The sequence below is a fragment of the Staurois parvus genome, unplaced genomic scaffold (genome assembly GCF_062004578.1).
Source record: "Staurois parvus isolate SC_StPar_1 unplaced genomic scaffold, SC_StPar_1.0 ptg000045l, whole genome shotgun sequence".
Lineage (NCBI taxonomy): Eukaryota > Metazoa > Chordata > Amphibia > Anura > Ranidae > Staurois > Staurois parvus.
In genome coordinates, this window is record NW_028317841.1 from 2624458 (window position 1) to 2638945 (window position 14488).

The 14488-nt window shown below is 39.6% G+C and overlaps 1 protein-coding gene across 1 annotated transcript in view; it reads left to right on the forward strand.

The window, feature by feature from the left end:
- The window catches only part of RTTN (rotatin), a 326182-nt gene that overhangs the window by 161907 nt on the left and 149787 nt on the right, over positions 1–14488 (forward strand). The window contains exons 26-27 of the mRNA XM_089664026.1: positions 5009–5248; positions 10420–10564. Coding sequence (XP_089520152.1) covers positions 5009–5248; positions 10420–10564 — 385 coding nt within the window. The remainder of the gene's footprint in view (positions 1–5008; positions 5249–10419; positions 10565–14488) is intronic.

The following is a 14488-nucleotide window of genomic DNA, read 5'->3' on the forward strand; positions in this document are numbered from 1 at the left end:
TGTAGCAGAATACATTTTGGCCTAAATTTATGAAGAAATTTAATTTTATAATTTTTGTATGGGATAAAAATATATATTTGTGTGTGTGTGTATATATATATATATATATATATATATATATATATATAATTTTTCTTTTTTTATTATACAGTACATATACACTATATTGCCAAAAGTATTGGGACGCCTGTCTTTACATGCACATGAACTGTAATGGCATCCCAATCTTAGTCCGTAGGGTTCGATATTGAGTTGGCCCATCCTTTGTAGCTATAACAGCTTCAACTCCTCTGGGAAGGCTGTTCACAAGGTTTAGGAGTGTGTTTATGGGAATGTTTGACCATTCTTCCAGAAGTGCATTTGTGAGGTCAGGCACTGATGTCGGACAAGAAGGCCTGGCTCGCAGTCTCCACCCTAATTCATCTCAAAGGTGTTCTATCACGTTGAGGTCAGGACTCTGTGCAGGCCAGTCAAGTTTTTCCACCCCAAACTCGCTCATCCATGTCTTTATGAACCTTGGTTTGAGCACTGGTGGGCAGTCATGTTGGAACAGGAAGGGGCCATCCCAAAACTGTTCCCCCAAAGTTGGGAGCATGAAATTGTCCAAAATGTTTTGGTATACTGATACCTTCGGAGTTTCCTTCATTGGAATGAAGGGGCCAAGCCCAACCCCTGAAAAACAACTCCACACCATAATCCCCCTTCACCAAACTTTACACTTAGCACAATGCAGTCAGGTAAGTACTGTTCTGGCAATCGCCAAACCCAGACACATCTGTCAAATTGCCAGACAGAGAAGCGTCATTGGTCACTCCAGAGGACATGTCTCCACTGCTCTAGAGTCCAGTGGTGGCGTGCTTTACACCACTGCATCAACACTTTGCATAGCACTTGGTGATGTAAGGCTTGGATGCAGCTGCTCGGCCATGAAAACCCATTCCATGAAGCTCTCTATGCACCTTTGTTGTTCTAATCTGAAGTCCACATGAAGTTTGCAGGTCTTTAGCTATCAACTCTGCAGACAGTTGGTGACTTCTGCGCACTGTGTGCTTTAGGATGTGCTGACCCCCGCTCTGTTATTTTATGTGGTCTACCACTTGGTGGCTGAGTTGCTGTTATTCCCAGTTGCTTCCACTTTGTTATAATACCACTAACGGTTGACCGTGGAATGTTTAGCAGGAAGGAAATTTCACGGTTGGACTTATTGCACAGGTGGCAACCTATCACGTTGCCATGCTTGAATTCACTGAGCTCCTGAGAGTGACCCATTCTTTCACAAATGTTTGTAGAAGCAGTCTGCATGCCTAGGTGCTTGATTTTATACACCTGTGGCCATGGAGGTGATTGAAACACCTGAATCCAATGATTTGGAGGGGCAATATAGTGTTTATCCATACCTAGATTTAAACATAATTTGTATACTTCACTACTTATTGATAAGGAAGCACACATGCAATATTTCTGCAAAATATAAATTTCAGTAGCCTAAATATATAATGGGATTTCAACTTCCCTTCCAGTCTAACTTCAAATGTTATACGATTACATTTGGAGCATATGCAGTTTAATGGGTAAGCGTCTGAATACTTACTTTTCTTACAGTCTTTTCCGAAAATGTTTTATAATTATCTAATGCTATTTTTTTTTATTTATACACTTCGGAAAAATATCATTCCTTTTCTTGAGTTTCTGGCTGTTTTTTGGAGTCTCTGGTATGTTGACTTTAGTTAGGTATACAATGTCCTTCCGCCTTTGAAACAATATTTAGATACTGTTATTGTCTGAACCGTCCCAGGATGTTACTCTTAGTAACAGGTTCACATAAACCTGGGCCAGTGATTTTATTTATTTTTTTCTTTCTTGACACTCTGTGTTTGATAGGTCCAAGGTTTTGTCAACAGATACTATATATAGGACAATCAGAAGAATCTGGCCTCTGCTACATTGAGGAGAGATCCATTGTTCAAAAGATTAGCTCTGGAAATGGCAAGTTTGTTTGTCCAACACCCCCTGCAGTTTCTTCTTCTTGTGCTGGTTAAACTTTAATATGACTAGGTCTCTGGCTTAGTAAGAAATTCCTAGAGCCAAAAATTAAAAATATGATAGAAATATGTATATTTCCTTCGATAAAAGTTTTGACAGCATGAAAAGCATTTGTGCATGCATACTTAAATGCATAAACTGCATATGTGCATGCATTTTTTTTTTACATTCTTTATTAACTTTTATCAAAGAGACATCCAAATGAAATAAAGCATCTAAGCTGAAGAAGAAGAGACATGTACATTATACAGCATACCATGACATCTCGAGAAAGAAGTAACTGCAGTATCCACTAGTATAGTCATACACACTCTCATGGAAATGAACCTGTATGTAGGACTAGTAAGAAAACATGGATGGAGCATCTCCTGGGATCTTGTTTCCAACTCCAGTTAGTGTGGGGGGCAGAGTCTCTCAGTATCTCTAGATTTCAACAGAATGCCAAGGTAGTGAGGCATCACTGTAAATGCATACAGATTTACCAAGATAAAATAAAATAGATAATCAAGTTAGCCGACATATATAATTCAGACTTGTAAACAACTAAGAACCTGTTCTATATGCTTATCTAGAGAAGGTGAAAAAGTAACATGTTGTCAAATACTGGCTCTCTAAGGCAAAGTGGAGGGGCAATTTTCAAAGTGCAATAAAGGTATCTGTTCAGAGCACAACTTTTTACTCTTGACAGTTCAGGTGTCCTTGGCAAACTCATCCACATAGGTAAAAGAAAATATTATGTCCGCTCCGAAGAGGCTAGATTTACTCTGAAAAAAGCAGCCCATCCATTGTGGAAACTTTTGGTTGAGGCATAATCATTGAGCTCCATATTCAGCTTTTCTCTATACATCAGAAGTCATAGATCTTTTTTGGCATCTATGGTGGTAGGGGGCAAGGCAATAGTCCACTTCTTAAGGATATCTCTGTTGGCCACCAGTAAGCATGTTAGTATTCACTGAAGACTCCTGTGGGATTTATAAATGCGATTTTTTTTTTTTTTTGTGTGGGTGGAGCAGCACTGTTTTCAAATCTGACAGATAGTACATGGAGAAGTTTCCCCGTACTATCTCTCAGAGGAAGGAGGGGCGGCGAATGTGGCTGCAGCTATGGGAACATGATACATGTTCCCAAAGGTGAACTTATCCTTTAAGTACCATTATAAGGGTCAGATTTCCACTCTAGCCATTTTTTACTAGAGACCGTTGTTTCTCACTCCTTGATTTGTACTTCGTGCAGGGTGTAACGTGGATGGTTACGTCTGTCAGGCCTCCCTTGTGTCCTTGGAACTTGAACTTGGTCTTAGCTGTCCTTGCAGAAGCCACCTTTTGAATTGCTTAAAGAAACTTAATCCTTTGACTTGGAAGGTGGCTTCTTTGATTACTATCACTTCGATGGGAAGAGTGTCAGAGCTGGTGGCTCTTTCATGTAAGGAGTTGTTCTTGGTCTTGTATCATAAAAAGGTAATGTTGTGTCCTCATCCAATTTCTTGCCTAGAGTGGTTTTTAGTTTTTCACTTGAATCAGGACAGTGTCTTGCCTTTCTTTTTTCCTAGTCCACAGTCGGCAGAGGAAAGATCGCTGCATTCTCTGAATGTAGTTTGGGTGGTCAGGATCTGAGTCTGATGGCACATGTCTAGAATCCTGGTTTGTGCTGCCAGAAGAGTCCAGGAAGGACAGGCGACATCCAAGTCACCTATTTCTCATTTGATCTGCCAGTTAATCATTCAAGCCTTTGGTTTGGAGGATAAGGTCCCAGCTTTTCGGGTGAGAGTGCACTCTACCAGGAGTGTGGCGGAATCTTGGGCTATCAGCCATCAATGGCTCAGGTTTATAAGGCCGCTACATGGTCTTTGGTTCATTCATTCACAAGGTTTTACCAGGTGGATTTCAGAGCAGCAGAGGATTCTGCCTTTGTCTTCAGCTTGTCATGTATGTATGTAAGTAGGACCTTTTGGATCGATGGTGGTGATTACTATGGTGTCACCCGTCCCTCAGTTTTTTTTTTTGTTACTTCAGGACATCCCAAATAGTCATGAATAGCCTGCTTTGTGTCCCATGCTGTACAATAAAGAAAATTTGGATTTTTTTTACATACTTACCTGTAGTACTTTCTGTGTAGGAGGGGTTATATAAGGGGGGACTTCCTGCTGGTTTGATCTGCCAGTGTCCATTCAACCATAGGTGGCATATTACCAACATAGGCAGGAATACCCTGCTCTGTGTCCCATGATGTATGCCAAGAAATGGATTATACAGGTAAGTATGTAGAAAAAAATCCAATATTGGGTAAAACTGAAGTGTGCAAAATCTAGTGCAACTCTGCATAGAAATCAATCAGGTTTTATTGCCAAAGGATAACTGAACAAGCTAAAGTTAGAAGCTGATTGGCTACCATGCAGAGCTTCACCAGAGTCTGAGTGCTCCAGTTTTAGTAAATCTACCACTTATTGCTCTGGATTGAGACCAGTACACTTAATATATAGTGATATGCTTTGCTCATATTTCATGTCTGAAGTTTACAGCCATTTTAACAATTTAGAAACAAGTACAGTTGTCCTTTAAATTCCTAAAACGCTTATGCTGCTGATCAGCTCACTGGAGGGAATATACTGTTTTCCTTAGCCAATCAAATACTCTAGATAAAAAGTAACATCTTCTGTTCTTTTGTATATTTATGTCACATATTTTCTGGAATGTAATGCTGTTTCGCGATACAAAAAAAAAAAAAGAGAAGTTGTATTTTGTGTGCTTACTTGGTGTCTTTCCATAGAAAAGCTTGGACAGGTCACAAAACATTTTGAAATTTAATGTAGGTTTTGCCCTTAAGGATGATATTCCCTTCTCTTACCTTTTTGCCTTTACACATTAGTATTACAAACAGCTACACGTGTTTGCTAAGGCTATATTGTTGTTTCTGCATGTGGGTGCATTCCATTTTGAGATTGAGACTCTTTTTTCCCTCTCTGAAGTTTTTTAGAGACATTAAAGTTATCCTCAGAAGAAGTTCTGACATTGAAGATGACACACTCAGCCAGTGGACTGCAAGATTGCCTGAGTTATGTCGTTCAGGCTGTGTCTCATGGGGAAGTGCGTTCTGCTGTTGCTAGGATGAATTTTTATCTCCTCAATGACAGACTGGTTCTAAACTGCCTCACTGACTATAACATGTCCGCCTTGAAGTGTTTGCCTTGGCATACTGCACTGAGCAGGTGAGAAGCCGTGCACAGATTCTAATATCTCTGATACAACTAAAATATTCATACATGTGCATGATGAATACAGTGGCAGAAAGGATTTTAGCCTTCTGGAGTATTTAATTTGAGATTCAGGCATCATTACGATTGCTTTTTGGAGTAAAGCAGCTACTTGGGCTCACCTAATTTGTGCAGCAAATTATTTTAGAGCAAGGTGAAATATATTTTCAACCAGAATGAATGCAAACCTCAGGTGACTGTAATGTATTATGTTTTCCTAGTTAATGGCAATTTTCTGCTCATTTTCTATTTTCACTTATTAAAATGTTAACTTTCTGAATTATGTTTCCCAAATACATTTGGTTGGGCAGCAATGTTATTAATCCTAGATTGTATCTGTAGGCTGTAGTATGATAAAATGATGTTGTCTGCTTTGTCCTTGACTCACTCAGTACTAGAATCTTTTATTGGCTAAACCATTATGAAAATGCTAGAAACGGAAAATCTAATTTAAAAAGCTGCAGACGGGAGTGTAAAGAAGCCTATTTATATTTGTGCATTTCAGCATGTTTTCCCACATGTAAGACTGGATGTAAAGCAACAGTGAGAAGTGTACCACTGCTTTTTTGGTGGTGGATGTTATGTTTAAATTCATGGTATTCTCCAGAAGGATGAATGGTAGCAAATGGAAAACATATGTATAGTGCATTGAGCGGCTGTGCACACAGGCAGCAAGTATTCAACTTTTTTTCCTCTTCTGGTAGAATGCATGCAAAAATGCACTCCATGTCTGAAATGCTTCACTTGACAAAATGTGATGTGGCTTGTTTAACCACCTTCCCTCCAGAGGATTTACCCCCCTTTATGACCAGGCCATTTTTTGCTGTTCGGCACTGTGCTATTTCAACTGGTAATTGTGCGGTTGTACAATGCTGTACCCAAACAAAACTTATGTCCTTTTTTCACACAAATAGAGCCTTCATTTGGTGGTATTTGAGCACCTCTGCAATTTTTACTTTTTGTGCTATAAACAAAAAAGACCGCAAATTTTGAAAAAAAAACAATATTTTTCACTTTTAGTTATAAAAAATATCCAATAAACTCAAAGTTACTCATAAATTTAGGCCAAAATGTATTCTGCTACATGTCTTTGATAAAACAAAAGCCCAATATATGTATAATAATTGGTTTGTTTGAAAGTTATAGTCTACAAACTATGGTGTATATATATTGGAATTTCCACAGCTTTTACTTTCTGACTGCCTATCGCATTTCTTGAGGTGTTAAAATGCCAGGGCAGTATAACCCCCTTTTGTGGACACTCCACGAATTTTGCAGAGCGGCATGGAGCATTTTATTTTTTGCCACAAATTTTTCAAAAATGACAATTTTTTTTGTCATCAAATGATATATTGTTCATGCATGCCATGGGTATATGTGGAATGACACCCCAAAACACATTCTTCTGCTCCTGAGTATGGGGATACCATATGTGAGAGACTTTGTTTTTGGCAGCCTAGCTACACACAGGCCCCCAAAATCCAATGACCACCTCCAGGCTTTTATAGAGCATATTTCTCATTATCACTTCCCCACTACCTATTACAGTTTTGCAGGCTCTAAAATGCCAGGATAGTACAAACACCCCCCCCCCCCCAAATGACCCCTTTTTGGAAAGTAGACACCCCAAGGAATTTGATAAGAGACCTGGTGAGTATTTTACAGGTATCATTTTTGTCACAGAGTTTTGCAAATGAAAAGAAAAAAAAAATTTGGTTCGATTTCCAAAAACGTGGCAACACATGAACAAATGAGATCTGCAAAATACTTACCATGCCTCTTAGCAAATACCTTGAAGTGTCTACTTTCCAAAAAGGGGTCATTTGGGTGGGGGGTGTTGCTTTCTACTATCCTGGCATTTTAGGGCCAACATTAAAGCAGAGGCCCTAGAGAATTAAACAGTGGGTGTTGACATTTTTTACGTAACACAGTATTTGCGCAGCAATTTTTCAAATGCAAATCTTTGGGTAAAACTACAATTTTTTTAAAAATTTTACTGCACAAAAACACAATATATTGCCCAATTGTATGATAAAATATAACAGATGATGTTATGCCGAGTAAATGAATACCAGACGTGACATGCTTTAAAATTGCACATGCCCGTGCAATGGCGACAAAGTACATACATTTTTAATATCGATAGGCGACGCTTAAAAAGCCTTTATAGGTCACCAATTTATATTTACAATTTATATTTACACAGGAGGTCTAGTGCTATAATTACTTCCCTCGATCTGATGTTCGCAGCGATACCTCACATGCATGGTGCAGTCTCTGTTTACATACCAACACGGGGCCAAGACTTGCGTTTGCCTTTGAGTACGGGAAGGGCGGAGGAGCAGGGGTGATTTTTTTTTTTTGATCACTATCTTTTTTTTTTTGTAATCACTTTTATTGCTATGACAGGGAATGTAAATATCCCCTGTGATAGCAATAGGCAATGACAAGTATTCTTTTCTGAGAAATCTGGGGTCTTTTAGACTCTAGATATCTCCTCTACCCTTAAAGCATCTGATCACACCAAGATCGGTGTGATCAGATGCTTTCCCAATTTAAAAATGGCGCTATTAGTGTCTGACGAAATGGAAATGATGAAATGCTCGTAGCTTCTAGTCTTAGTCCCTTCTCGCTGCTTGCAAAAACAATTCAACAGCCAATTGGCTACTAGGATTGCTTGTACATGAAAGCTGACCACCAGCTGAAGAAAACAATACCAGAATTATGCCTGTAGCTGCAGGCATCATCCCGGTATAACCACTCAAAGTCCAGTGACATACCATTACGTTGCTGGTCCATGTTGAGCATATATGTAACAGCAGAAAACATAGGCATATGATGAATTGGCTCTGAGGACCAATAAGACCGCAATTAATTATTTATTTTTTTTGTAATGCCCATCTTGAGGGTTAGGCCCAGAAAAGTTTTAAATTCAGAAACCATGTTAGGTTTCCATGCAAATTGTCTGGATTTGGGTGGGCAGTGATGCATTCTTGTGCGTATAAATTGCCTGGCCCACAATCAATTGGTACAAATCTTCCATGAAGAACAGCGGAGGGGCTAAACGCTAGTGCTGGCAGCGAACGGGTCTGATCCTGCTAACACTGCATTTTTGGGGACACTACAAAGCAGGCACTAGTATAGTGCGGGATGAATTGCTATTTAAAATTGGTGCGGTTGATCAGGGCTACACCTACACAGCCACCTTATCCACAGCCACAGGAATTTGTGTATGAATAAACTATGAGTTCTATCTGCCACCATGGCAGATGGCTTGCAGTTCTCAATGGACTGCGAGAACACTAATGAGCTTCCTCATAGTCTGCTGACACTTCCTCTTTTTTTATGTAAAAACATATGCATTGATCATGTTTTCCAAAAAGAAACTGATTATAGCTGGGCCTGAAGAAGGGAAACTAATGCTTTTGGGTCAGATTTACTTTTTTTTTTTTTTTTTTTAATTTATAAACTTTTTTAAACTGTTTTTTTTTTGTTATTTTTTTTTTTTTTACATTTGCTCAAGAGAACATTCTCGGAGCACTGGGGGTTAGATTACATCAGTCAGGTGAAATTAGATTGCACTAGCCAGATCGCTTTACATTACTGTTAGAAACTGATACTTAATATGTTATGTGCTTATTTTGCAGTGCCATTAAAGTTGACGTTAAAGCACCAATAAACTCCACTGTTACTTAAAATAGAGGTCTTTAACCACTTGCCCTCCGGATGATTTACCCCCTTCTTGACCAGGTCATTTTTTGCGATATGGCGCTGCATTACTTTAACTGACAATTATGTGGTCATGCAACGTTGTACATAAATTTTATGTCCTTTTTTCCCCACAAATAGAGCTTTATTTCGGTGGTATTTGATCACCTCTGCGGTTTTATTTTTTTCACTATAAACAAAGAAGACCAACAATTTAAAAACAAATATATATTTTTGACTTTTTGCTATTAAACATGTCCAATAAAAAAATTTTAAATATCAAATTTTGTCATAAATTTAGACCAAAGTATATTCTGCTACATGACTTTGCTAAAAAAAAAAAAATATTCCCAATACGTGTAAATTTATTTGTTTCCGTGAAAGTTATAGTGTCTACAAATGGCGGTATATATACTGGAATTTTTTTTTATACTAGTAATGGCGGCGATCAGCGACTTATTGCGGGACTGCGGTGGGCATTCTGACACCGGGTGGGAACTAACTGCCACTGACATCCCCAGTGACGCTAATACAGTGATCAGTGCTAATAAAAAGCACTGACACTGTACTAATGACACTGGGCAGGAAGGGGTTAACATCTGGGTTGATCAAAAGGTTAACTGTGTGCTGTGTTATGTTTTTACATAGTGTGCTGTGTGTGTTTTACTATGTAGACAAGCTGCTTTGTATTGCTCTGCTGTGCAGGGCAATACAAAGCAGCCTCTATGTGCTGAGAGAGGAGAGATCTGTGTTGTTTTACATACAGACCTCTCCCTTGTCAACTCCGCCAACGATCATCGAGTCCCAGCTGAAAATCGCGGCCGGGACCTGGTGATTGACATGCCGAGGATCCAATAGTGGCGCGGGTAGGGAGCGTGTGCGCCACCTACCTAGAAATACAAAGTCACGAGTATATATTTGTGATTTTGCACATCCCTGCTGCCCTGTAGCAGTACTGCTATAGGGTGGTCAGGAGCCGTTAATCAGGTGACATCTGGCTGTCATCCTTCTTCAAAAGATTAAAAAAAAGGGATTGCTGCAGAGGCTTAATTTGGTAACATGATGTAGTCTGGAAAGAAATATGCAAAACACTTATTAGGTAGGAGGGATCCTCCTGTAGCACACTAAAAAAGGTGGAATTGCTGCACCATTCTTATTACAACAAAGTAATATCATAAAAGGACAAGGCACAATAATTAGAGGAAGGATTGCTAAAGATGAACGAAAAGTCTTTGGGCTTGAATTTGACAATGTTTTCAACTATTGCCGTGTGTCTTAATATACAAAATATAGTTTACTTTGACACTTACATTTTTCTTTGCTAAATGCTCTAAACATAGTAGATGGAGGCACTGCTGCTGCAGCTTGTGTTGCCCCAAGCACAGGAAAGGTTAATGTTTGTTCTTTCTCCTCTGTAGGTTTTTGCTGGTTCAACCAGCATGTGCTGAAGATGAAAAGCTCCTGGCAGATGTGATAAGTTTCCTAAACAAGATCCTGAGAGAACAGAGTAGAAGCTCAGATTCACAAGATCTCCAGTGGATACTGGAGATGCTACTTAAACAAGTAAGAATAGTACCTTAGAGTGTTGCAATTGCCATTTCTGACAGATGATGCAGCATTAACATCCATGGCCAATAAAGATAATTTAGCTGTAAAGGGTATACATTTATTTTGTTCACCTGCCAAAGCAATTCTGGTGGGAGCACTGAATCTGTCTCTTACAATGCTCCGGGTCTCAATAAAAAAAGCAAACACAGCAGCAGGAATGACATTGTATGATAATCAGGAAACATTATTTGGTTGCTGGCACAATGAACTATTCATCCTGAGTATTTGTAATGATTCTATCCTGCCTTGCATTTATGTGTTAATGCAGTACTGGGAAATCTGTGCCTTCACTATAGCACTATAGCTGTATAGTTATTTTGCTTTGTGTGTATGTGTGTGTATATATGTGTATATGTGTATATATATATATATATATATATATATATATATATATATATATAGCTATATTTAATGTGAGATAGGAGATCAGGTAAGGACATAGGGGAATTTCCTCTTCTAACCCCAAATGTGTTTTAACCTCCCTAGTGGTATGATTATGTCAGTATTTCTGTTTTCAAAGCGGTACATTGTTTTCAATGGAAATGTTTTTTTATTGTAGGCCTGTAATTCTTAGGAATAACTCACTGAAATCTGTTTAAACAAGAGTCTAGTAGACATCCTGGGTGTGATAAAGTTTGATACATTAAGTCATAAATTATAATATAATAAATAATTATAAAAATAATATAATAATAAATTAAATAATGTAATCAGATCAAACACACCAAACTCTGTCCATACAAGACACTGCATATTCTAGAAAACGTCCCGGGTGTGGTATATCTTGAAACACGGGACTGCACAAAGTCCGACATCACAATCAGGACAGTGGAACCTCGTTTCTTTGTGGATTTTTTTTCCACTCTCATCTCGCCGAGAGCAACATACCACGCACATCTGTGTAGGTGCTGCCTTTTTTTGGTTTGGCGGGATGTGGTCCATAAAGTGAGATCCAGTCAGACGTTCTGGATTGACAACTCCCACAGCACGTCGTCCAGATATACATACAGACATTGATGGCGTTTGAGGAAGATGGATTCTGCAACTTTCCAAATAAAGTCTGCATGAAGCACAGGCTTGTCACTGTTTTTGCGGAACAGAATGTAGGCATTCCACAAACACTGTTCAAGAAGATGCCTGAAAATTTTTTTGTAATATTCCTCTGCTGCTTTCTCGTTGATGGATAGAAAGTCATTGCTTGGTCAGCTCTGTCAACACCTTCCATGGTGCTGTTGTAGTCAATAACTACCTGCGGCTTCTGAATGTTTTTCCCACCTTTTGATTGTACTATCACTGTGGAGGCATTGTGAATGGTACTCCTTAGGCACACATCCTTCTCGTCCCGCCATCTCAGTGAGATCATTTTGCCTTTCTGCCAGGCAACTTTCTCCAGACTTCAGTTTGCTTTTTCCAAACATTGATGGCAGGTTGCACCAGTTAGCCCTAACTGTTCCATAGGCATCCGTTTTGTGCTGCAGAAGAACCTCGTAAGGTTCTGGAGAGGTGTAGAAATTGTCCATTGTTACACAGTAGCTTTGCTTTAACAGAGGCTTAATCAGTGACAGGAAGGAAGATGTTGCCATTCCATAGTTGCTGTACTTGGGATCAAATTTTGTTCCTTTGCCAGTGTAAAAATTTATGTTCCAGATGTAGCCAGTAGAGGATTTGCACAGCAGGTAGGATTTGACACCAAATCGTGCTCTTTTGGATGCGATGTACTGTACCCAGCTGAGCCTTCCCTTGTGGAGACTTTCCAAATTTTCTTTAGTTTGGGGGCCGGATGAGTCAATTCGTCAAAATCGTCATTGTTTGTGAAGTGCAAAAATTTAATAATGAGTGAAAAACAGTACTCCGACATGACTGTGCCAAAGAACGGCGTGGCAAGCATTTTGTTGGTGGTCCAATACCACTTCTGCAGTGGTTTCCCCACCACTCCTTGAAGAATAATTAGGCCGAGAAACAGCCAAATGTCCTCTTTGGTCACAGGTTCCCACTTTCTGCTTCCTGAAAACCTGCTGTATGGGGCAGCTAATTGTTGCGCTGCATACCTGTTTGTCTCCAGCACGATTATTTCAATAACCTCAACGGTCAGAAACAATTCTAAGTACGCCAAGGGGTTTTCACCTTCAACATGGACTTTCATACCAGGTGCACCGGTAAACAGGAATCTTGTCGGCGCTGGCGTACCACAATCAATAGTGTACCATGTTCGCAGATCACTGACGTCAATTTCAGATTTGGCGCTGTCTTCACTGTCGGTGTCTGAAGACAAATTTACACATTAGTCACTATCGCTCAATTCAAGTAGCTCCTCACTATCGCCATTTGCTAGTTCATCAAAAACCGCTTTGGCGCTAGAGAGACGCTTTTTGGAAGCCATGAGTGCAAAACCGTTTTTAGTCACAGAAACTGAAAAACTGCACTATGGATATATTTGAGGTAATGATACAATGTATTCACTTGAGTAATTATTTTTACACAGGTCTAATTTTTAAATTCCTGCCTCCCGCAAGCCCTGCCCTCCGCCAGCACAACGCGGCTGTCTCACGCTGATCACACAGGTCAGCGTGAGACAGCTGGGAAGGAGACAGGGGACTGTTGGAGCGGATGGCTCGATGCGGCTGCAGAACCTGGGACACGGATTGCAGGACCAGGTATGTATAAGTCTGGCTCGGGGTTACCACCTTTGACAGCTAGATTTAACCCCCAGCCAGACTCATGAAAACCGCTAGGCGGGTTAAAGAGACCCTGTCCCCAACCTAAAAAATGCAAGCGAAAGTGCAGAAAAAACAAGAATTTTACATGATTACTTGCAGGTTTTTTGTTTTTTCTGTTTTTTTTTTTTTTCAGAATGATCATTTTTTTCTTTCTCGTTCATTGAGGGACACAGAAGGTCTATCACATTGGAGTTATACTGCCACTGACAGGAGGACTGGACACTGGCAGTAGAAAGAACTGTAGGCTATCCCAGGATAACCCCTACTACTACCAGCATGCCTCAGTTTTGCTAGTGTCCTTGGAGGATGGACATGTTTTCTTCAGCTCTGCTGGGAAAATCCTAATCTATTTTTGCTTGCAATTGTTTGTTCATTTTTTATCAGTCAAGAGCTGGACTCTAAGATTGAAGCTATCTAACCAGTCCTGTCCTCAGTTTAGTGTTTTGCGTACTACAACGAAACCCCTCTGGACTGGATGTTGCAGAGATAGCTTCGAAGTGACCTTTGGGAACTGGATTCTGCATAAGGCACTTTCCAGATCCCTTCAGGCAAATTTTGAGCTGCAGACAGTCTTCAGGTTTAATTTTGTTCATGTTGGACCTGTTAGCATATTTTTGTTGTTTTTCTCACCCCTCAGTTGACTGCTTTTTGGATGTCCTGAAAGTGATAGACTTCCTGTGTACTTTAATGGATGAGAAAGAATATAGGATTGTAAGTGGATTGACATTGGTCCCTCCACCTATATCTTTATGACCTTCCTACAAAACTGGGGCACACCAGTAGCAGGAGGGATTATTCTGGGCTAGACACGTTTTGTTTTGTTTTGTTTTTTTCTTTTTTGTTCTTCAAAACCTCCTGTAGGTGGCAGTATAACCTGATGGTGAATTTTTATTTTTTTTTTATCCCTCAATGGACTTCAAGAAAAGATATAATAGTACAAAAATTGTATTGTTATTGGCTTACAATTCTCTGAATTTGCTAGGGAATTGACAGTCCAGAAAGTGGTTGATCCAGCAAAAACCTACAGAGGAGAAAGAGCAAACAAAGCCGTGATTCCTCTCTTACCAGATGGCGTGGTTTATACTCTGAATGTGCAGGGCTTAAAAAAGATAAATCTTTAAACATAAATAGACAAAGGTAAATAGAGGAGCACATATAAATT